This window comes from Mytilus edulis, chromosome 11 (genome assembly GCF_963676685.1).
Source record: "Mytilus edulis chromosome 11, xbMytEdul2.2, whole genome shotgun sequence".
In the NCBI taxonomy this organism is placed as follows: domain Eukaryota; kingdom Metazoa; phylum Mollusca; class Bivalvia; order Mytilida; family Mytilidae; genus Mytilus; species Mytilus edulis.
In genome coordinates this window covers 81,203,977-81,230,268 of record NC_092354.1, presented here as the reverse complement: position 1 = coordinate 81,230,268, position 26,292 = coordinate 81,203,977, and the positions used below count along the sequence as shown (strand labels likewise).

The window sequence follows — 26,292 nt, the reverse complement described above, 5'->3', positions numbered from 1 at the left end:
GAATTTTTTGTCAATGTATACTTTGGATGACATCAGGTTCAACTACTTGTTTATATTACAAGGTTGTTCAGATTTACTTTTGTCTAGATAATTGTCTTTTTTGTTCTTAGTACAATACTGCATAACTGGTTAATAAAGATTGCTAAAAAATTAATTAAAGTAGATACAATGTTTATGCAACTACATTGAAAAAAAATGAAATTTCAGGATTTTTCGAAAAGATTTTGGAAAATTTATAGTTACAAAATATTTATTGTAATTTCAGCGACAAGAACAGTATAATGAGAGTAGTAATGAACCGTGGAACCCACATCTAAGTTTACATCATAAAGATAAATCTATGTTAGAAGATGCAGCTTCATTAATTATTCATCATGTGAAACGACAGTCAGGTAATTCTAGGTTATGGTGGGAAACCCGGAAAGGGGAGATAATAGATCCAACATACACTTTGCCATTTTAAAGATAAACTTATATTGGAAGAAACACTGAAGTGTTCCATGTTTTGGTGAGAAAGGGAAGATAATAGATCTGACACACACTTTACCATTTTAAAGATAAACATATATTGGAAGATGCACTGAAGTGTTCCATGTTTTGGTGGGAAAGGGGAGATAATAGATCCAACATACACTTTGCCATGTTAAAGATAGACTTATATTAGAAGATGCACACAAGTGTTCCCTGTTTACCTTTTGACATATTAAAGATACATAGATAGTTACATGTATGTTTTATTGTTATATTTCAGGGTTAGCAAAAGAACATAAACAAAGAATAAAGCAATTATTGAAACATTTCATTCCTGATTTATTTTATACTGCTCGAGGAGAGCTGAGTGACGATGAGCGAGATGATGGTAAGTCTATAGAAATTATATATGTTACACATGGGAACAGTTGTTTATGTTACACTGAGTCAAGGGAACAGTGATTTATGTTACACTGAGCCAGAAAAATGCGCTAGGGGAACACAGTACAGTTGAAAGGTACTAAGAGCTGTTCTTGAAAATGTAATGTCCCCCATCCCTAAGCCTGTTGATAGAAATTATTAAAAGCACACCAACCAGAAGCATTTAATCCCTATATTTTTCATATGTATCTATGAAATACAAAAATTATTAGACCAAATAAAGATTTACTAGTCTAAGGCATCTGTCTTATAGCTAATGTTGGTGACAGGTTGAAGACAAGAGTCAACCAAGCCCTGTTGTTAAAACGCTGAAATCTGATGCAAATATAAAAAAATGTTTTGTTTTTGTAGAAGATGGTAGTGATGAAGAAAAAGAAGATAGCAAAGACAAAGTGAAAGTAGAAAAAGAAGATAAAGTGAAAGTAGAAAATGAAAGTAAAGAAGAAGATAAAGAAAATGTCCCTGTTAAGGAAGAGTCGATGGATGTTGATGCAGATGTTAAGAAAGAAGAGGATTTGTTAAAGGACGAGACACCAATGGTTAATGGAGATATTAATAATGAAGATTCAGATATGGATGATGTAAGAGTTATCTCCCTTAGGAAATATTTTAGATAGAAATTAAGTGTATGTCTGCCTATGCAAGGTTTGAAGTTTGTCTCCAATGATAGAGTTAACAGAATTATGGTGATGAATATATCTTTTCTACCTACAATTTTATGGTCAAATGGAAATTAACTCATTTCAAAATATTGTGCTACTATATTGTTTTGCATAATGGTGATAATGCGTCAGTGTTTGAGTTTAAGTTTTTTATGAAATTATTGGGATGTTTTTATTATGCCCCACCTACGATAGTAGGGGGACAGTATGTTTTCTGGTCTGTGCCTCCGTCTGTCTGATCGTCCGTCCGTTCGTCCTGCTTCAGGTTAAAGTTTTTGGTCAAGGTAGTTTTTGATGAAGTTGAAGTCCAATGAACTTGAAACTTATTACACATGTTCCCCATGATATGATCTTTCTAATTTTAATTCCAAATTAAAATTTTGACCTCAATTTCACTGTCCACTGAACATAGAAAATGATAGTGCGAAGTTCATGTTAAAGTTTTGGTTAAAGTTTTTGGTCAAGGTAGTTTCTGATGAACTTGAAGTCACATCAACTTGAAACTTAGTACACATGTTCCCTATGATATGATCTTTCTAATTTTAATTCCAAATTAAAGTTTTGACCACAATTTCACGGAACATGGAAAATTATACTGCGAGTGGGGCATCAATGTACTTTGGACACATTCTTGTTATTGTCAAAAAGGCAACAGGGTTATAAGCGCAATAATGTAAACTTTTTATATAAATTAAAGAGGATTTTCAACAATATCAAAAACATTAAAATCGCATTTAAGTCCAAAATAACAAAATGTCAATAAATGCTGGCCATTATTTCTGAATTTACAGTATATATACATATTTATATTTTACAGGATGACGTGTACACATTGCTGCATATAAACAATAACTGGTACCTATTCTTCCGACTCCACCATATATTGTGTGACAGGCTATACAAGATATACTCCTATTCAAATAGAATTGCTGCAGAGGAAGCACTTTGTCGGAAAGATCGAAAAGAATCAACCGCTATAGCCCTCAGACTAAAGGCTCCAAGTAAGTCTTCATACACCTAGATCACTTAAACTACACACAATAATTATAACACTTTGATTAAAGTCACCAAATTCTAGAAACATAAAAAAATACATAAGAACTAGGATCTTTTATAGAACAGATTATGAATGTTGTATGAACAATAAAAAAACATCGAAATTCAGACAAAACATGATAATAAGTAAACAGTAGAAGCTGTCATAGAACAGAGCTTCTAGTGAGATTAAAATAGTCTCAACATTTATGTCTAATTATATTTGTTTAACCTATTCCATTTAAAGAATGGAAAGGAAGTGCGATATTTTGACATTTTGTAGGTCATTTGTGGCTATATGTCCATTTGAACTATTCAAAACTGGGGCCAAGTGGTTTATGTAGTTCTGCTACTGTAATCACTAGCCAACACTGAGGTTGTGAGTTCAAACCTCACTAGTGTGGGTGCACTAGACTCCAATCTTAAATGACTTGAATTGTTAGTTTTCCTATGGAAGGTCATGGTTTCCTCCGGACACTTTGGCTTACTCCACCAATAAAAACTAGCCGCCAAGAAATAGCCCTAAAGTGGCGCTTAAAAGTGACGTTAAAACGCTAACAATCAATCAATCTATCCAAAACAACTCCCAAGAAATTATATATGATGTGGGAAGACTTTTCAACTCTTTCATGGCCTTTTTAACAAAATAGTCCTTAAGAAGGTACCAATACGAAAAAAAAAATAGACCATTTGTGATGTGTATGCTGTGGATTCATTATTTTTCTTTGGATACTAATTTTTGTGGCTTTTGTGGATACAGTATAAACCAAGAAATTAAATGTTCAACGAATGACAAATTTTCTTAAGGCTTGTATGAGACTTCAGCAAAACCATGAAATTGAATATCCACGAACATGCAAGTTTTCTGTCTTCCACAAAAATTGGTTCCCAACGAAAATTGATGTATCCACAGTATGTATCATGTATGTTGTGTGTTTGTAGGTGAGGTAGAACCGGATGAATATTACTCGTACTTCCTGGAAATGGTCAAAAGTTTACTGGACGGGAACATGGAACCGACTCAATACGAGGACCAGTTACGTGAGATGTACGGGATCCATGCCTACATAGCATTTACTATGGATAAACTGGTCCAGAACCTAGTCAGACAGGTAATTAGTAGGGGTTAATATGGCAACATTTAAACATTATGTACAATGATCCATATACCACTTACAAACCACTATAACTTATTATTTGTCTGAATTCCACTGAATCAATGTTATTGCCCCACAGGGGCCCCATAGTTTTCTGATAGAATGTTATTCTATCTGATGTTGGGCTAGTATATTCTTCAGGGTTGAATGGCAATATTCAAACAAATTCCACTGAATCCATGTTATTGCCTCACAAGGGCCCCATAGTTCTCTGATAGAATGTTATTTCATATCTGATGTTCATCCAGTGCATTCCTGCTGGCTGTGAGACCCAATTCATTAAAACTCCACTAAAATGATGTTTATATTGCCCTGCGATGAGGTTGAGAAAGCCCTATAGTTTTCACTTTGTGTGTCCATCAATAATGTTTGTCAACTCATAAAAAAAACCACTAATGTTTGAAATTTTACACAGGTTTCCATTTAATTTGTTTGTAAAAATTGGCAAATTCATTTAGAATAATAAAAAAAAAAGGTTTTCTATGAAAATTTACTAATCAACAAAAAAGGTCTTTTTAGAAATTTACAATTTTGAGAAACATTTTATTTTCTTTTTAGGATTTTGATGAAACTGATGCATTAGTTAAATATGCTAGAAAATTGTTCAATTTCATGTGTCAAAAATTGGTAAAACAGAACTTAAAAGGCTGCTGCCTTTCACTTTTAAACTGTCCAATTACACAAGATCTTTTTACATTTAGGTACAAAATATGGTCTGTGAAGACACAAGCTGTAAAATCCATAGCATGTTCCAAGATGAGAGGAAGAATCGTGCCACCGGTGGCCGTGTAGCCACATACCACCAACGTTCCAATGCTGAATTAGCTTACCAGAAAGCTACAGAGCATTTACTGACAGATGAGAACTGCTTCAAGGCCATGCTGGTATAAATATTGAATAAATTACAGTGTTCCTCCTCTTGTATAAAAAAAAATGCTTGTTAAATCTTATTGGTAGTGTAAAAAACAGTTCAAATAAAAGTAGGCTTTTTGGGGCAGATTTTTCCTTTTGACTTGTCACATGAATCACAACAAGTTTTTATTACAGCAGTCACAAAAATTGTTCACATTGCATTATAATTGGTATTATGAGCCTTTTTGTTGAGTTGAGCAGGACTATGGGATAATGTGTTAAAGAGACAACAACCCGACCATAGAACAGACAGCAGTAGAAGGTCACCAATAGGTCTTCAATGTAGTGAGAAATTCCCGCAACCGGAGCCGTACTTCAGCTGGCCCTTTTATAAATATATATACTAGTTCAGTGATAATAAACGCCATACTAAACTCCAAATTATACACAAGAAACTTAAGTTAAAAATAATACAAGACTAACAAAGGCCAGAGGCTCCTGACTTGGGACAGGTGCAAAAATGCGGTGGGGTTAAACATGTTTGTGAGATCTCAACCCTCCCCCTATACCTCTAGCCATTGTAGAAAAGTAAACGCATAACAATACGCACATTAAAGTTTAGATCAAGAGAAGTTCTAGTCTGATGTCAGAAGATGTAACAAAAGAAACTAAACAAAATGACAAATATACATAAATAACAACAGCAGTTAACTGACATGCCAGCTCCAGACTTCAATTATACTGATTTAAGGATTATGTCTTCATCTTAAAGTATGACTTCCAATCAATATAAATATGGTATCCTTTTGATAGCTAATTCAGGTTTTTTTTTTATTTCAGTTTAAACGTGACTGTAAATTAACGTTAGAGTTATTGGACACTGAGCATGAGCAGTCAGATGATCCTGTCGAGGTCGAGCGATGGTCAGAGTATGTAGAGAAATATGTGGCTAACGATGACACAGTGTCGGAGGATCTAAAAGATCAACTTGCCAGAAAACCTGTGTTCTTACCAAGGTATTTACTAACGTCAATTCTTTATTTTACTGATACAATTTGGATTTTTAGCCAGATAATTTATGTGAATAAAGGAAGAAGTGAGACAAATTACCCCAAAAAAATCTTAGAAGTAAGAAGTAATGTCTTTTATATAAAATTGATATTTCCAATTAAGTAACCCAATCATTTGGCCTATGATATTACTTTATTTTCAACCATTAATCAAACCATAATAAAATTATTCAGAGGGCAACACAAGTACACCAGATAAGTTAAATATTCTGGAGAGAATGAAAAAAAAAAGAGTTCTGAAGTGTCAGTTGTAATTAATTTCAGTTATTGTGAATTCTCTGTTATAACTTGGTCAACAAAAGTTTTTGTTGATTTCAAAGGTAAAGGTCAACCACATATTTATGCAAATTTTCAATAGGCTTTATTTCTGAAATAGTGAAAACAACTAAAAATCAAACTATATGTAGATACAATTTATCCTCAGTCAGTTAAAAGTGGTAACTTCATCTATAAATGAATCCTAAGTTAAAAAAATGAGACCATACAAAAAAGATATTTTATTGTATACTTGGGACATAAAACTGACTTTCTACTATCATTAATTTTATCATTTTATCCTTTTATAGAAATGTTCGACAATGGCGACAACGGAACAAGAATGAGAAAAGGAAAGATGAAGAAGAACAGGAAGATGGTGGCTCCACCTCTCCGAAAGCTAATACTGATGACATGGACATTATGGACAATACCGAGTGTAAATTTAATGTCAACTCGTTTAAAATTGTCTATGTCGTCAACAGTGAATACTACCTCTATAAACGTACAGCTCTTACTAAAGCTAGAGAGGTGAGTAGATAAAAATACCTAATAATGTAAATTTAAAAATTGTTGAGTGCATTTATTATTGTGATTTTGTCATTTAAGACTAAAATGCGGTTTTAATTTTTCCGACTTTGAGAAAAATTAAGTTTGATGTACTTAAAAAATTTCAAATGTGAGTTAAAATTATAACCATATTACATTTTTTGCTATAATTTCTGAATGTACAGTACATACTGGAGAATGAATACCTTTTTAAACATACTGCCTTTGCGGCTTATTCCACACAAATCTTATTTAGTTGTGTCAATTTTTGTCATAGAATGTTTTGTGAAAAGCCCCTGTCTTTTAAGAGTTAAGATAGAATTATGATAAATGTTTTCAAAGGAGCTGACTAATCAATCCCCTCTATATAAAGAGGAAGAGGTGAAAATATGAAATTGTATGAACAAGTGAGTCTATATCTATAAATACAGGATTTACACTACCACAGACTACAAAGTCTTATACTTCTATTGTGAAGTACTTCATAAAAATTGTTAAAGAGTTTGTAAAATAACAAAAATACTGAACTCTGAGGAATATTCAAAACAGAAAGTCCATAGACAAATTACAAAATCTAAAGCTCAAACACTTCAAACGAATGACCGACTGTCATATTCCTGACTTGGTACAGGCATTTTCTACTAAGAAAATGGTGGATTCAACTTGGTTTTATAGCTAGTTAAACCTCTCACTTGTAAACAGTCACATAAAATTCCATTTTATTGACTGATGTGTGAACAAAACAAACAGACATAATAGGTAAAAATGTCAAAATTAGGGGTGCAGCAGTCAACATTGTGTTATAATCTTAAATACTATAAAAACAAACAAATATGTTACAAAGAAACACAAAAAAGGCATATAAAACATGGTATCTGGATGATTGGTTCCAACTCCGATTCGTCCCAAGTTGCTTGGTCAATTTGTTCCAACTTTTTCAAGAACAATATTAAACAATATTAAGCATTTAAATAGCCTTATTATTATAATTTTTGATGCTGTACTTATATAAAATGTATATAAATATTTATCTGAAAAAATTTATGGTTTATTTATTGGGAGGAAAATATATTGGGCATGATATATTGATATTATTAAGATAAGTATTTCATGGCAATTCAATATTTTAAATTTAAATAAAGTACTAACTATAAAATTTTACTCAGTTTCCTGTATGAAACCGAAAAAAAGTAACTTATTTAGATTATCCCGAAATATGATAAAGTTGACTGGAAAAAGGAAAAAAAAACAAAACAAAGACAACCCGGCCAAAAAATGTATGACTAAATAAACAAATATTGTACACATAAATCTGCGTTTTTCAACACAATTATAATTTGTTAAAATCGAACCATAAAAGCCTTCAAAGTTATTATTGAAAAACGATCTTTTATATGAAATACATTGCAGCGGGATTAAACGTTTTAATGGTACCAAACCTTCTCCCTTTTTCTGAAACAATAGCATAACGTCACAACATAGAAAACCACACGATAAAATATCAATTGGAAGGCTTAACTCAATCAAAAAATGTAAATTAACACACTATGAACGAATAAATTAGATATGCGATACCTGAATGCAAATGCACAGTTAATAAACTATTACGGACAATCATGCAAGGCCAAAAAGCAAACAAATAAGTTAGTCTACAAAAATATAGTCTACATTATAAAAAAAAGTTGAAACAAATTGTTAAGTCTGATTAATAATGATCTAAATCAGTTAGAACAAATTGCTAAGTCTGATTAATAATAAACTAAATCAGTTGGAACGAATTGACTATTGACTTGGTATGAATTGTCCAAATCTGAAACGAATCTGACTTGGACTGAATTGACTAGCATTATAAACCTTGTTTAAACTTGCATGTTCTTGTTTATTTTAGTCACACAAGAGAGTATCTTTGAAGATGCATGAAAAGTTTGAAAACCTTGTGTCTAAGTGGAGAGAAGAAAACGTGACAGAAGACATGATGGAAAATAGCGAGAATTGGATTATGGGAGAAACGGGTGATGTCAGACCGAGTGAGACAACAAAACATCTAATATCAGACCCTGACCGATCTCCTTACTACGATTATCATAAATACAAAGCTGTATTCTTTAAAGAAGCAGAGACAGATGAATAGATGTGTCTACTTTACTTATGAGTTTGTTCAGTAAGGAATTCTGGGTAGACTTAAGACTGTGTTATTGTCTGAAATACTTCTGTAAGGACTATTCCATTAAACTTAGAGTGGGAGGAAAGGATAAAGTTTTATATTGCACAACATGGATAGGGGTATATTTAGGGTTGTATGTCTAATTGATGTTTGCAAAATTATTTGTTGGTAAGTTTTTGGTGTTTTTTTTTGGAAGGGGAAAAGGGATTTGAAGTCCCTTCCTGCACATTTGAATGTAGTAGCCCTAACAACATTAAGTATCCTATCTTTATGCCTAATTTGGTAAATATTCTGAATTGTTGTCTCCTTACCTCAAAGAATAGAATGTTCTGAATTTACTTCATAAATGTGTTTACTTATTAAAATACAATGTTATATTCCTGGACACTAATGCTTAGTACTAAAGAAAAGATTCTATAGGAGGTTGAATTACACTGCCAGAATGACAAACATTAATTTTGATAAAAACAAGAAATTGTTGATATTGTGTTTTAATTAATTTGATACAGAAATAAATAATGACTTCAGCTATTCAAAGTATAAGTTCATGTAGATATGGAGAGATAACTGTATTTGAAATATTCAATTGCATTATAGATAACTACCAGCATTCAATAAATATATGCATTGATATGGGTAACATACTGCTGCACAACAAACATTTACGTCTGATTTATATACTGCAAATTCAGAAATAATTGCAATGTTTTTAAAATTGACAGGGTTATAATCGCAATAATTTAAACTTGCATTTTAAAATTTCTTCAATATTGCAAAAATTAAAATAGCATTTTAGTCTTAAATGACAAAATCGCAATAATAAATGCACGCAATAATTTCTGAATTTACAATATAGTATTGTATGGGTTTGTTCAGAGTCCGAAGGATAAGAAACATTGTAGACTATATGTTATGAAGACACTGTAATATTTACAGAGCTAATGTCACTGCCAAATCTCTGATCACATGACTGATAAAATGGCTGCAATCTCTTAAATATCATGTTTGTTTCAGAAAAACTTTGTTGATGATATCATAATAATCTTCAGTTTGTCCCAAATAACATAATGTATTTATGTTTCAATATAAACCACCTGAAGTTCTACAGCCAATTTGTGCGTAATACAATTGTTTGGAATTTTTATATCATCACTACAATTGTTTGACTTATAAAGTCTGTAACTTCTTCCAAAAAGACAAGCTAATAAATCAAATTGATTTTCAGCTACAGTAGACTTTACTTTTTATAAGATTCTAATTATTTCTTACTGGCATGCTAAACTAACACAAAAACAGTAAATAAAAAATATAGAATGGACCGGTCAGAAAAGATGACATTAATCTGGTTAAATATTACTGAAGACTGGTCAGTAATGAAAGGATGACCATTTATTTTGGTCTTAATATTGACTATTGTGGATTCATTTATTTCCGTGGTTATCAATTTTCGTGGATTGTCGAAAACTTGCATACTAGTGGATATTTGATTCTGTGGTTTTATCAATCTCTGTATACAAAGCCTATTGAAAATAGGATATTCGTTGAACATTTGAATTCGTGGTTCACCTGTGTCATAAAACCCACGAAAAAAGGTATCTAAAGAATAATAATGAATCCGCAGTACTTTAAAAAAAAAAGTCAAGACCACTTTTATTGGTCGTAATATTGACTGAAGTCAGGACATTATGTAATTGTATGTAAATAATGTGTGATAAATTGTAATATTAAACCAGTCAATAATGTAAATAATTGACCAATGAAATGTGTTTATTTATGTTAGATAGACATTGTACATACCAGTTTTTACATTCAATCATCTTATCATTAATATCAAATTAAAAAAATTACAATGTACAATTTGTTTTATTTATCAGTCAACAATTCCTACAAAAGACTTGCAAGACAATTTGACATACAATGCTTGACTGTAATTTTGTTGGACCAAGGAATGCTTTCAATTTATATTTTGTCAAGGAAATGCAAGGACTGAAAATACTTTCATCAAAAGGTATGAGGCAATTTGACATACAATGCTTGACTGCAATTTGACATACAATGCCTTAGGTCAATTCATTTAACACAGAAACACAAAAGAATGGAACTTTACATCGAAGTGGAGTACTGTAGTACCATTCCAGTAAATAGGCCCCCCTGACATTAGAAACACAAAAGAATGGAACTTTACATCAAAGTGGAGTACTGTAGTACAATTCCAGTAAATAGGTCCCCCTGACGTTAGAAACACAAAAGAATGGAACTTTACATCAAAGTGGAGTACTGTAGTACCATTCCAGTAAATAGGTCCCCCTGACATAGAAACACAAAAGAATGGAACTTTACATCAAAGTGGAGTACTGTAGTACCATTCCAGTAAATAGGTCCCCCTGACGTTAGAAACACAAAAGAATGGAACTTTACATCAAAGTGGAGTACTATAGTACCATTCCAGTAAATAGGCCCCCCTGACGTTAGAAACACAAAAGAATGGAACTTTACATCAAAGTGGAGTACTGTAGTACAATTCCAGTAAATAGGTCCCCCTGACGTTAGAAACACAAAAGAATGGAACTTTACATCAAAGTGGAGTACTGTAGTACAATTCCAGTAAATAGGTCCCCCTGACGTTAGAAACACAAAAGAATGGAACTTTACATCAAAGTGGAGTACTGTAGTACCATTCCAGTAAATAGGTCCCCCTGACGTTAGAAACACAAAAGAATGGAACTTTACATCAAAGTGGAGTACTGTAGTACCATTCCAGTAAATAGGTCCCCCTGACGTTAGAAACACAAAAGAATGGAACTTTACATCAAAGTGGAGTACTGTAGTACCATTCCAGTAAATAGGTCCCCCTGACGTTAGAAACACAAAAGAATGGAACTTTACATCAAAGTGGAGTACTGTAGTACCATTCCAGTAAATAGGTCCCCCTGACGTTAGAAACACAAAAGAATGGAACTTTACATCAAAGTGGAGTACTGTAGTACCATTCCAGTAAATAGGTCCCCCTGACGTTAGAAACACAAAAGAATGGAACTTTACATCAAAGTGGAGTACTGTAGTACCATTCCAGTAAATAGGTCCCCCTGACGTTAGAAACACAAAAGAATGGAACTTTACATCAAAGTGGAGTACTGTAGTACAATTCCAGTAAATAGGTCCCCCTGACGTTAGAAACACAAAAGAATGGAACTTTACATCAAACTGGAGTACTGTAGTACCATTCCAGTAAATAGGTCCCCCTGACGTTAGATGTGATTTTGAATACATAGTTTAACATGATGGAGCAACAGTCAAGATGCAACAGCAATGATAGGGCTACTCTTTTGTATTATTATCATGTGTGCCCACTCAATCTCTATTTGTCTGCCATGTGATGCATTATGGGGGATACAGAATTCATCCCTTCAATCATGTTGTATTCAGAAAGTTATTTGGATCCATTAACTGAAATTTGAGAAAATCATTAACATTTATCTTCTACTCTGTGCATGTCTTTTACCAGTATATGGTTGTTTTTACACATCTTTATTTATAGAAAATTACACATCTTCATTTATAGAAAATAGAGATGTGCCAGGTATGATTGCCAATAAGACAACTACCCACCAGAGTTCAAATGAAGTGGATGTAAGAAATCATAGGTCACCATATATCTATGTGTATACACTTCTGAGTGCAGGAGGAGGTGTGTTCGACCCCTGACTGTGTAAATGTAAAAATTTCAATGGCATTTTCTATTTATCTGCCAATCAGGATACAGTTTGAAACAACAGCTGGTGTCAGATAATGTATGTTGGTGTGGACATCTTTTGAGATAGCATATTGGAAATCAGATTCACTATAATGAAGCATGATACCTTTATATCACATGAACATGCCACCATTTCAAATAAACCTATAATATAAACCATTTTACATCAAATTCTCTTCAACTTTAATTAACAGAGAAATCTACAAAATCTATCGTATATATGTCCTGACTTTCCAAGGTCTAGGTTCCTGTCAGACTTTACATTTAGATTATAACTTGTCTATCGCAGGCAAGGTCGTCCTGACTGCATGAACTATTTGCCACTGGGTGTTGGACAAAAAACAACACATCAATCCAAGGTCAAGTTTCCCATAAAAGACCGACATGTACAAATTCAACGTCTTTATTCGAGATCAGACATCCCCTAGAGAACGGAACTGTATGAATTACAACTTCTAACCCAAGGTCAAGTGTCCCCCTAGACGACGAACCTGTAGAAATTGCAACTTCTGTACTCAAGGTCACGGTGTTCATCTAGAAGACGGAACTGTACAAATTACAACTTTTGTACTCAAGGTCAAGTGTCTTCCTAGAAAACGGAACTGTACAAATTACAATTTCTATATTCAAGGACAAGTGTCCCCTAGAAGATGGACCTGTACAAATTACAACTTCTGTATTCAGGGTCAAGTGTCCCCCTAGAAGGCGGACCTTTACAAATTACAACTTCTATACTGAAGGTATTTGACGGTAGTGTGGGTTTTGCTCATTGTTTACTTCTTCGTCATTTGATCACTGATGGAGAGTGTTCTCATTTGCAATGATTTGGAATCATTTCCTATCTTACTTTTATATGTACAAATTACAAGTTCTGTATCCGAAATCATATGTCCACTATAAAACAGACATATACAAAGTTGCTTTTTTATTCGTTTTCCATAGATCAATATTTGCCAGTTGACTTAAAACTGCGGAATCCTGACATTACACAAAATAAATAAGACAAGCTATATGCAGAAAAATCAGTTGACACCTTTAATTGATTCAAAACTCGCTACTTCGTTGTTACCTATTTCAGTAACTAGCCTCCTTCTGGGGGTTTTGATTATGTGAATACTTTGGCCGTATTTTTTTATGTGGTTATTTTATTTCCAGACCAAATATTTCATGATTATTTGATAATCTATGACATAATTTTTGATTATATGATTATGCTGTTGAAAAAAGTAATTAATGATCATGTGATCATATTGGCAAAGAATTGTGATTACTTGGACACCCCTATGAGGGGCCTCATTTCAGTAACCTTGTACAAAAACAAATTCCAAGAAAGATGAAAATGATAGGCCAGGTAAAAGCACAGATGTTACATGTATCATTTTTCATTTGTTTTGCTTGCACATTGCCTGGGAAGTTGTTTTCACTACATATGTTTGTTGTTATACATTGTTAATGACAATGTTGCTTTCACATTTGGTCTTTTCTGTGTTCCTGTCGTATACATTTGTGTCTTCGAAACACACCATTACAAGACCAGAAACTATTGACCCAAATGAACTTAAAAGGGAAGTTAGAGGTATGTTAATATGTTACAAAAAATCTTAATGATATGTAAAAATATGTTGTTGTTTTTTACGGTCTCCGTCTTCTCGTTCGTTTTGTGCGTATCCTTTCGGTCTTCCCCCATTTGTTACAAATACACGAATACATATGCCATGTTACTTTTCGGAAATCAGATATACATATTTGCGGGATAATCGTTTGCTACCGTTTCTGGTGTAACCAGATACAAATTTTCAGGAATTGTATGATTTTTTATGTAAGAAAAAGTAAAACCAGAAAGTTAGTACGTTTGTGGCTAGGTACATAGTTACAAGCCCATCTAACATTTATGCCTCTTTCGGGGTTATATATAAGACCCAGGCATGACAAAATGTGAAATAATTTCTTATAACCAGCAACTTAATTAATTTATGCGTAAAACAATTTATGACAGACAGCAACCTGCGACGATCAGTGAATAACAACCTTCTGATTAATGTAAGACACATCAGATTTAATATGTTTGTCGAATTGTTTATACCTCAATAGGACAGCAATATAACAACAACAAATGAAAGTGACGTTACAATATGGGCTTTATCAGCGAAAAACTTATCATGATCAAAATCATGTCACTGTGACTGTGACTAGTACGTACAGTGACTGTGACTAGTACGTACTGTGACTGTGACTAGTACGTACTGTCAAAGGTACTTTACTGTAATCTAATAATTGACAGCCACCGATAGTAGACCAACGATAAATGGATTAACAACCAGTACTCAAACTTTTTGTCACGTGGTTTAACTCCATATACCTTAAATGTAACACACTGAATTTATATAATAGGTAAAACTGTATTCACATTTCTTGGAATTATCATTCCTATGATAATATATACCATATCATTGCAGCACATAGAGAAACATCTGCCGCTGTTGCCTTCTTTGCATATCGAAGTGGAAATCTTGGTATAAGCTCCAGGTATGGTCGAACATACAAGACTATTGTCTACGACCGTGTTGATCTTAACATTGGGAATGCATACAACAGACATAACGGTATAGTCACAGCACCATCTACGGGTGTGTATCTGTTCCATGTTTCCACGGGCGTTTGTTTTAAATCATGGGCAATAATTCAGTTAATACAAAATGGAAGAATCCGAGATATTAGTATGCCTGATTCCTCAATGAATGGAGGTCACTTTAGGAATCAAGCAACAACATCAACACCCTTATATCTGGTGAAGGGGGATAGTGTCTACGTCCGCATTGGTCACGCACATGCTGGACGGTGTATTGAAAGTAACAGGGATATAAGAACCAGTTTCTCTGGGGTCAAGATTCATTAGATACTTGTTATTATGAGGGTTCTTAATAGAAGATTTTTCTCTTTCGTTTTTAAATTGAACTCGCCTTGGTTTATCGATACCAATCTCTTTGAGGGAAAAATAAGCCTGTACTCAATTATGTTCATATTGTTATGTGATGAAAAAATGTAAAAATAAACTTTGAAATGATTGAATATAGCTTACATTTAATCGTAATGTGATGTTCAGGGTGATATTAGTTTTTAATATAGACGGTCGTTAAAAAAGTAAAATAATTCTTCGAAAGTTAGTATGGCCCCCCAACGAAGTTGTCGGTGCCATATAGTTTTATCTTTGTCTGAAATTCCGTAATTTCGTCATTCCGTCATTCCGCTACAAACCATTACACGGAGTTTTTTTTTCTAAACGCCTTCGAATATTGGGTTGATTTTTGGTATGTGAGTTAACCAAGATGAGTTACAGATCAAGTTTAAGTTTTGTTCCGCGCGGCTAATTTTTGCCGAAATTACGGGCTATGGACTTTGATAAGTTGTTAAAATCATAGTTATACGGACTTTTTTCTAAATGCTTTCAGATATTGGGATGATTTTCAGCATGTGAGTTAACCAAGATGCGTTACAGATCAAGTTTAAGTTTTGTTCCGCTCGGATAATTTTTGCCGAAATTAAGGGTTTACAACTTTGAAAATTACGGGCTATGGACTTTGATAAATCGTTGAAAATCACAGTTATATATACAGACTTTTTTTCTAAACGCTTTCATATATTGGGCTGATTTTTTTTATGTGAGTTACTCATGATGAGTTACAGATCAAGTTTAACTTTCGTTCCGCTCCGCCAATTTTTGCCAAAATTAAGGGTTTACAACTTTGAAAATTATACAGTTATACAGACTTTTTTTCTATACGACTCCAGATTTTGAGCTGAATTTTGATATGTGAGACTACCATCATGTTTGTGTCCACATGTGTTATTGAAATTGCAGATTTTTTTTGGAGACGGGGCCATTCGTGTCGCTTTGACACATCTAGTTTTTTTTTATATATATATCGTTAAGGTAAATTTAGAGTGATAGAGAGGTTAAAGATACCAAAGCGATATTCAAAGAGACTGACAATGCCATGACAAAAAACTATAACGGACGAGAAGACAAACAATAGTACAGAAAACTAAAACGGACGAGAAGAAAAACAATAGTACAGAAAACTAAAACGGACGAGAAGACAAACAATAGTACAGAAAACTAAAACGGACGAGAAGAAAAACAATAGTACAAAAAACTAAAACGGACGAGAAGACAAACAATAGTACAGAAAACTAAAACGGACGAGAAGAAAAACAATAGTACAAAAAACTAAAACGGACGAGAAGACAAACAATAGTATAGAAAACTAAAACGGACGAGAAGAAAAACAATAGTACAGAAAACTAAAACGGACGAGAAGAAAAACAATAGTACAGAAATTAAACTAAAGACTGAGTAACTCCAATAAAAGCCCGGCGTGATCTCAGGTACAACTTGATCGTTAGAATCCCGCTTAATAAAATGATTTTTTATATGACAAATATTTTCTTTTTTTTTCAATATCATGATATTTGCTTTATTGGTATAAAGCTATTACAATAACCTAATAGCTACAGCTTTCACAAACGAGGTTTACACACTGGTATATTAATATAAGTATTTTTAACTCATATTTTGTCTTAAAATCTTATAATGTATTGCGTTTGAAAAGGTTTCTATATATAAAGGGGTCCATATCTTAGTATACAGAGTAGAATTCTTTTAAACTGAGCTTAATTGTGTGTATTGCTGTGTGTTTGTTTATCCAACAATGACTAAAGATATAGGGGTAGGGTTGACATCACTTAAATAAAATTGAGAATGGAAATGGGGAATGTGTCAAAGAGACAACAACCCGACCAAATAAAAAATAACAGCAGAGGGTCACCAACAGGTCTTCAATGTAGCGAGAAATTTCCGCACCCGGAGACCCCTAAACAAATATATACTAGTCCAGTGATAATGAACGCCATACTAATTTCCAAATTGTACACAAGAAACTAAAATTAAAATAATACAAGACTAACAAAGGCCAGAGGCTCCTGACTTGGGACAGGCGCAAAAATGCGGCGGGGTAAAACATGTTTGTGAGATCTCAACCCTCCCCCTATACCTCTAACCAATGTAGAAAAGTAAACGCATAACAATACGAACAATAAAATTCAGTTCAAGAGAAGTCCGAGTCTGATGTCAGAAGATGTAACCAAAGAAAATAAACAAAATGACAATAATACATAAATAACAACAGACTACTAGCAGTTAACTGACATGCCAGCTCCAGACTTCAATTAAACTGACTGATAGATTTTGATTTCATCATATGAACATCAGGCACAATCCTTCCCGTTAGGGGTTTAGTATCATACCATCATAACATATATGAGAAGAACACAACCCGTGTCATGCCAACAACTGTTTTGGAATAAATGTGTTTAGTTCCGATGCAAAGACCTTATCAGTGACTCAATATTAACGCCAAAATATGCAATCTTTAATGACTTGACAACAGTATCGTAATTATATCCCTTCTTAATAAGTCTATTCAAAGGTTTTGTAAGTTTCTGAGATGAATACTGACACCTTTGTGCTTTATAAAGAATATTTCCATAAAAGATTGGATGTGAAATACCTGAACATATTAGAAGTCTGCATGTTGAGCTATATTTACGAATGATGTCTTTATACCGATGATAAAATTTAGTAAATGTTTTGACTAGTTTGTGATATCGAAAACCCTGGTGTAATAATTTTTCAGTAATACATAAATTTCTCTCGTTAAAATCTAAAACATTGTTACACACACGAGCGAATCGTACAAGTTGAGATAGATAAACACCGTAAGATGGTGACAAGGGAACGTCACCAACTAAAAACGGATAATTAACGATAGGAAATGAAAAATCATCCCTTTTATCATAAATTTTAGTATTCAGCTGTCCATTAGTGATATAGATATCAAGATCGAGAAAAGGGTAGTGGTCATTGTTAGTATTAGCTTTATTTAAAGTAAGTTCAACAGGATAAATTTCATTAATATACATACTGAAGTCGTTATTATTGAGAGCCAAAATATCATCCAAATATCTAAAAGTATTATTAAATTTGTTTATCAGATGTTGTTTCGATGGGTCTTTGCTTATTTTTGTCATAAATTGTAACTCGTAACAATACAAAAACAGGTCCGCAATAAGTGGTGCACAGTTAGTCCCCATTGGAATTCCGATAATCTGACGATATACGGAATCCCCAAAGCGAACAAAAATGTTATCTAGTAAAAATTCAAGGGCATATATATTAAAACATGGTTAATCCCGACGCATTAATGGGCCTGTCCCAAGTCAGGAGCCTTTGGCATATGTTTTAGTCATGTATGTAATTTTTTTTCTAATTTTAGTTCATTTATATAGATGTTTTGGAGTTAAGTATGACGTCCATTTTGACTGAACTAGTACACATTTATGTTTAGGGACCAGCTGAATCCCGCCACCCCATTGCGGGATTTTCTCGCTGTGCTGAAGACCCATTGGTTGCCTTTTGCTGTTTTCTGATGTTTGGTCGGGTTGTTGTTTCTTTGATACATACCCCATTTCCAGTCTCCATTTTAGATATAAAAAGTAGATGTGGTATGATTGCCAATAGCTCACTTTTCTAACGGAAACCAAAAAATAAAGATGTGAACACTTATGTCACCTTATGACATTTAATAAAAAGCAAAACCAATACCGAAAAGTAAATTATAGAAGACCCTACCAATTATCACTAACAGTTTAATATTTAAGAGAAACTTACGGCCTGACTTATATATCTTAAAAATAAACGAACTTCAATTATGTCAGACGAGAAGGAACAATTACAATTTTAAAAGGCATCCCATGGAAACAAAAAAAGTGTTAAAGCTCCTTTTATTTTTATAAAAAAATTTAAAGGTTGTTTTGGAATAGACAATTTAAAAGTTGCTCTAATATGCCACACAACAACAGTAGTTTGGTCCACAATGATCTGGTGATCCAGTGCACCCTCTTGGACCGAACCCATAGGTATGGAAGCCCACTAAACCAGTGGTCTGCATGACATCAGTGGAGTTATATTCGTGTGTGTAAACTTTGTAAGCATCAAAGCAGGCAACTCTGAAATTGAAAAACAACGGTTAAAATATGCATGCAATAAAAAAACGAAAAAGTTCATTTGGCTCCGAATAAAAAAAAATGGTACGATAATGGACATCAATTGACCAGTCATGACTGAATAGCAAGAGCTTCTGACCATAACCACAACACTCTAGAATGTATGTGTAACTGATTATGTGTCTCGATCACTTGTCGTAGTCCCAATCACGTCCACATTTTTCATTTAAGACATGTCAGACCCTTCTCTAATCAACATTTCTTACTTGACATAAGGAACACAAGAGTCGAAGACGGGTATCAATACATGTTCAAATATTGTCCAACCCTCCAGATCTCATGAGTACATATTTATTGTATGCGTTGGTATACCTTAATTCTGTATATTTCCTCTCCTCATATTTTGGGGTCATGTTGATGTCTTTTGTAGTTCATCGACTTATTGTTTTTGATTGCACAATAACCCGTTTCAGAATCTAATACATTCACGGTATTTTTTTTCAAAAGCGTACTCAAAAACGTTTTGATTGGCAAAACACGTTCTTAATATTGTTCATTCAACCAACGATAGAACGTTATTTTCATTTTGGGGTAAGCCGGGACATGAAATTACCCACAATCATTTAGATTCTTCATTTCCATGGTTACATAAAACATGATAGATTGCTTACGTGTCTTTCTTGTGGTAAATTGTGCCAACTATTGCATCTTTTGCTGCTGTACACATTGCCTTGCAGTCCTTTGTCGTTTTCTCACAATCCCTTCTCAAAACAAACACGTGGCCATTTGAATGACTAGCGCAGTAGGCATGGGCTGTTTTGTCAAAGGATGCAAAGTCCAGTCCATTGACACAGCTTATAATGAAGATCACTACAAATGGAAACATGTCTCCTATTAAACGAATTTATCAAACTATGGAAATATGTATGAGAGATTGTATGAAAGTTCAATAAATAGGTCCTAAAAAATGTTAATGACACAAGAGGTGTGATAACTTTCATTGCCACATGTCAAGCTTTATAGAACAACATAAACACATTCCTATTTCTTTTTTAATAAGATTGCAAGCTATAAGGTGTCTTGAATGTGTAACAACTGTTACAGTGCATTGTACAGAGACTACCAAACGTAATATATGACAGCAAAGCTTAATTCTTTAAATGACAACAATAACTAAAAAAAAATCAATTATCAGACTAGAATTTTACCAATTAATTAGTCCGCTTATCAATTTTGAAATCATAAAGCTCTCAAACTGTTTCATACATTCTTGGCTATAATTTTCACTGTTATTAATATAAGTTAGATAAGTCATACAAATCTAATCTTGATTTTCATCCAAATTCTTTCTTAATTTTCGGAACACGTTTTAGAAATTTAAATGTGACGTCACTTTGGGCGTTTCATTGACTAAGGCTAACAGGGCTGTGATTTTGTAATGTATTCTTTTTTATTCTATAGCTAGTCACCACTTCAGTTTAATCATGTATATCTATTATATAGTCATTCTATAAAATTTACTGTTTGCAAAAGTATGTATTATTCTTAATAATAATGCTGTTTTTGTCCAAGGCGGATAACCCTGGCCTTACAACCTTTTGGAACTCTCAATCCTCGGCGATCTTCAACTTTGTAGTTGTTATGGTTTTCAAACTTTTTACATCTGAGTATAATTTTGTGTGGACGTAGCGCGCGTCTGGCGTAAAAAAATATTTTTTAACCTGTTACCTTTTGATGGCTATTATTCGTTTGTTTCTCTGTCCTATATTTTCTCTCATTTATCTGTTTATTTATTGTAACCCTGTCTCGTAATCCTGTCGTGTAATGTTGTCATTTTAATGTTATAATTAACACTGCCATTAAAGCGATAGGTTTGTCATGCCACAAAACCAGATTCAACCCACCATTTTTTCATAAAATGTCCTGTACCAAGTCGAGAAAATGGCCATTGTTACATTATAGTTCGTTTCTGAGTGTGTTACATTTCGGTGTTGTGTCTCTGTTGTGTCGTAGTTCTCTTATATTTGATACGTTTCCCTCAGTTTTAGTTTGTAACCCGGATTTTTTTTCTCTATCGATTTCTGAATTTTGTACAGCGGTATACTACTTTTGCCTTTATTTGATATATTCGTCTGAAGTCTGAAGTGCTTCGGACGCATGACATATATAAAGGATGTATTGTTTTCATTTTGTATCAAAATCTAAACGTATTTTTTTAATTTTTTCTCAGGTTGCTGCCTTGTTTACGTTTATCACAGAGTCCCTTTTACAATTAGGTTTGATTGATTGTTTACTGCTTATGATGTATTATTTATCTAAAGTTATGAGTAGTCTCTCCAAGGAAGGCTTGTTGTCTAACTGACAGTCACACCACATATTCTTATATCTATCTTTGTACTTCTTAATTAAGTACTCACTCGGAGAAAGCAGATTCGTCGAGTAGTCCAGCTTAAATTTTGTGTATGGTAAAATACCGTACATCTATAACTAAGATTATGTCAAATCACATGCCTATAATTGTATTGCTTAAAAATAAAGGCAACAGTAGTATACCGCTGTTCGAAACAGTTGGATAGTTTGACTTATTGGCAATCATACCACGTTTCCTTCTTGTTTTCATATTACTACGTTTTCTATATATGTTATCATTGAGAAACCCACAATAACCGCAATGTCATTCTGTGCCCTGTAGATCCTTTAAAACATGTAATTTATTTCACATATTTTCCGTTGATTTATTTCACGTGGAAAAGGTCAAGCTTTGATCTTGAACTTTGGCGAACAAGATGTGAAAGTTACGTTTGTGAAAATGTATTTTGATTTATCTTGGTTTCTCATTTACTTTTTCGTGTATTTACTATGTATATGATTTTTATTGCACATTCAATCAAAATTAATTAATGAGTTGATTTTTTTGGGGTAATAATTCATATATAAGTGAGGTTTTGCAACAGTGAACGAGCGAATATTTAAAGTATTATTAAAAGCATGAAGCAGATAATCTTTGTTAGTTGTTTTTCAAGAGGTCTTAGATTTGTGGGTGGCTTCTTAGTTCACCGCTGAAGGCTCTATTATGACTACTTTGAATATAAAAAAAACCAAGTTTATATTCTATCATTTACATTCAGTGGTTGTTTCCTACAATGAATTTGTTTATTATAAGATTGGTCAGGAGCTTTTTGTTCAGTGGCTCTCGTTTGTTGGTGTGGTTCATAGGGGTTTCTTCTTTATAAAGATTAGACCGTTGGTTTTTCTGTTTGAATTGTTTTCCATTTTGAAGCCCTTTATACCTTGGTGTTCGATGCTCATGAGCCAATGCTTCGTGTTGACGGCCGTATTTTGATCTATAATTATTAACTTTTTATACATTGTAATTAGTATGGGGAGTTGTCTCATTGGCACTCATACCACATCTTCTTATTTATAGTACACACAATACATATTTTATTTGTGTCCTGTTTTTGTTTAAGTTATAAAAATAATTGAACTTACCTAAAACAAATATGTTCAACAATGTCACAACGAAATTCATTTTAAAATATCACTGTCGAAGTACGCATAAAAGTACGTCTAACTGTGTCGAGGAATTGTTTTCTTTAACATGTTTAACCTGCGCATATGTGTTGTGTTAATTGTAGTTTGATTGGTTAAAAGTCGCACGCACACGCAGGTAATATACTGATTCGCTTTAAAAAGGTTATTTAACATTTTTCATGTATTTTGTATTTCTAGTATAGAAGAAATAACTTTCTTATGACAATATACTATAAAAACTTTTATACAATAACATGATTTGATATGAATCAAAATAGATAAGGATATAGCGTCATATTGTTTTTAAACCCTATACGTGTATCGTAGGATTTACTGTCGTAGATTTCCTGCACCTAGGCTACGCATTTGATAGATAAGAGAACTAATGTTTCCATCACTTAGGGAATTTCTATTTGAATTTTCCACGGAGTTTGCATTTTTGTTGTTTTACTTTTTACATTTGGCAATATTTTGATTCTGTGCTCTAACTGTGTATAACATATTTGCAAAAGAATCCTAACCACATCGTCTTATTTTTACATTTATAATCTTATTAAATCTTCCATTTTTAAATGTTTTCGTTTGAAAGTTTTGTAGATGCGGTTAATGCAACCTAAAGTATGTTATATAACATATCCTGTTTAAGTGTGTGTGTGGTTAGATGTGACAAGTGATCAGTTTATAAACATTTAAAGTAGCACAATACAAAGCTTTTTCATCCCCAATCAAACATCTTTAAACTGACATAATTCCACTCATCCTTCTTTATAATTTATAAATGAGGTACCAAAAGAAAAAGGATCTTTCAAATTGTGATAATTTCATTATGACATAATTATTACATAATAATTTTTATGTAACTAGTTGCTTTATTGGGATGTCCATACTTGAATGAATTAGCATCCCAAAATACTTTATAGATTCTTGCACAACACAGTTTGACCTCCAAAATCGTGTCTCTATACATTCATTCAAGGGTGGAAATCACAATATAGCAACTAATTACATAACAATTAATTATGTTATAATAATGTCATAATGAAATTATCACAATTTGAAAGATTAATTTTTCATCTTTCTTTTGGTACCTCATTTATAAAATATAAAGAAGGGTGAAATGAATTACATCAGTTTAAAGTTGTCTGATTGTGAGTGAAAAACATCTTTGTATTGTGCTACCTTAAATCGTATTTTCTGTTTCATATTAATACTTAATATTTTGCAATACTAAGGCTTTTCTACCTCCGAAATATATGACCTTTTTTTAGATTCAAGCGTCACTGATGAGTCTGTTGTAGACGAAACTCGCGTCTGGCGTAAATACAAAATTAATCCTGGTATCTATGATGAGCTAGTTTGTACCTACTCGACCTGAGTGATTATCAGACAGCAGACTTCTATTTTTATACGATTCCAAAAAAAAAGGATTTTTTATTTTATAATTTTGATACAATAGAATCAGGGCAGTACCGATAAGGACATAAAATATTTACTTTGGCGGAAAAGTAAAAATACAAAAATACCGAACTTCAAGAAAAATTCAAAACTGAAAGTCCCTTATCAAATGGTACTTTTGACTATTGTTCTTATATCTATGAGGATGCATTAGGCACATCCGATCTCATTACATCACTTAAGTGCAGTTGTTATAACGGTCTTAAAATTTACAATGTGTTCAATAAATGTTCATGCTAAAGTTATATCTGATATTAATGATGAAACAATCTGGAAAGTGGAACAGACCATGTCCTTGTAAAAACAGTGAAAATCCTAGTAAAACAGGGATATGATAGTTGATGAGTAGTTATTGGCTTTAATACCAAGAGCATCTCAATGTGTTATTTATATCCACCAACTATACACAGGAAAGCGAGAATCAAGGCAGTGTCTCATTTTTCATTAGGAGCGTACGTGACATCAATAACGATTTGAAAAAGACAAGTGAGAGGTTAGATAGCAATGAGTTAGAAATAAAAATAACCTTTAAATTGACTCTCAAAATGTTTTATCTGCATCTGTCCCTGGCATTGTAACACATTATAAAATTGAGAATGGAAATGGGGAATGTGTCAAAGAGACAACAACCCGACCAAATAAAACACAACAGCAGAGGGTCACCAACAGGTCTTCAATGTAGCGAGAAATTCCCGCAACCCGGAGGCGTCCTTCAGCTGGTCCCTAAACAAATATATACTAGTCCAGTGATAATGAACACCATACTAATTTCCAAATTGTACACAAGAAACTAAAATTAAAATAATACAAGACTAACAAAGGCCAAAGGCTCCTGACTTGGGACAGGCGCAAAAATGCGGCGGGGTTAAACATGTTTGTGAGATCTCAACCCTCCCCCTATACCTCTAACCAATGTAGAAAAGTAAACGCATAACAATACGCACATTAAAATTCAGTTCAAGAGAAGTCCGAGTCTGATGTCAGAAGATGTAACCAAAGAAAATAAACAAAATGACAATAATACATAAATAACAACAGACTACTAGCAGTTAACTGACATGCCAGCTCCAAACTTCAATTAAACTGACTGAAAGATTATGATTTCATCACATGAACATCAGGCACAATACTTCCCGTTAGGGGTTTAGTATCATACCATCATAACATATATGAGAAGAACATAACCCGTGTCATGCCAACAACTGTTTTTAGAATAAATGTGTTTAGTTCCGATGCAAAGACATTATCAGTGACTCAATATTAACGCCAAAATATGCAATCTTTAATGACTTGACAACAGTATCGTAATTATATCCCTTCTTAATAAGTCTATTATGCTTACTGTTTGTGTCATATATGTACATTTGTATAGAAACAAACACAGTCTTCCATACATTTGAAATGGTAAAATATAATCTCTTTTTGGTGTAACCATGAAAACAATCTGCATTTATTTGTTACAAATATTTAAAAACAAAAGTGGTTGAAAATAATATGGCTCAAAGTAGAATTTCAATCTATACCAGTGATAACTTTTCTGAAGCTTTTGACATATATATATATGTTAGCGGCAATATATGAAATTAGGCATTAAGCTTAAATCCTAGGCAATAAGTTAACACCTAGGCATTAAGTTATTGCTTGAAATATTCAGGCATTAAGCTTATTTCCTGAAATCTGATGATGATTATTAATCCTATTGCCGAACATAATTTAAAGCAATAAGAAAACCCTGGAATTTATGCATATTTTGTCATTTCTTAATTACATTTCTAATATTACATGTATAAATATACATTCTTTTGATAGATTTCAAATAAAGTAAGTTAAG

General features: G+C 33.0%; 2 protein-coding genes across 5 annotated transcripts in view; one reads left to right on the top strand and one right to left on the bottom strand.

Annotated features, from left to right (window-relative positions):
* The window catches only part of LOC139496409 (paired amphipathic helix protein Sin3a-like), a 33,687-nt gene extending 23,174 nt beyond the window's left edge, over positions 1 to 10,513 (top strand). For all 4 annotated transcript variants that reach the window (XM_071284999.1, XM_071285000.1, XM_071285002.1 and 1 more), the window contains 9 exons: positions 266 to 392; positions 752 to 859; positions 1,264 to 1,493; positions 2,392 to 2,575; positions 3,552 to 3,721; positions 4,468 to 4,650; positions 5,459 to 5,634; positions 6,255 to 6,474; positions 8,381 to 10,513. In XM_071284999.1, the coding sequence (XP_071141100.1) occupies positions 266 to 392; positions 752 to 859; positions 1,264 to 1,493; positions 2,392 to 2,575; positions 3,552 to 3,721; positions 4,468 to 4,650; positions 5,459 to 5,634; positions 6,255 to 6,474; positions 8,381 to 8,623 (1,641 nt within the window). In that variant the 3' untranslated portion in view covers positions 8,624 to 10,513. The remainder of the gene's footprint in view (positions 1 to 265; positions 393 to 751; positions 860 to 1,263; positions 1,494 to 2,391; positions 2,576 to 3,551; positions 3,722 to 4,467; positions 4,651 to 5,458; positions 5,635 to 6,254; positions 6,475 to 8,380) is intronic.
* An 8,720-nt stretch (positions 10,514 to 19,233) lies between these two features.
* Positions 19,234 to 23,119, bottom strand: LOC139496407 (uncharacterized). The gene is made up of 3 exons (XM_071284998.1): positions 22,965 to 23,119; positions 20,144 to 20,342; positions 19,234 to 19,475 (listed from the first exon to the last, which is right to left on the bottom strand). Exons 1-3 carry the CDS (start codon positions 23,002 to 23,004, stop codon positions 19,307 to 19,309), a joined length of 408 nt encoding a protein of 135 aa, XP_071141099.1. The 5' UTR covers positions 23,005 to 23,119; the 3' UTR covers positions 19,234 to 19,306.
* Positions 23,120 to 26,292: the final 3,173 nt, after the last annotated feature.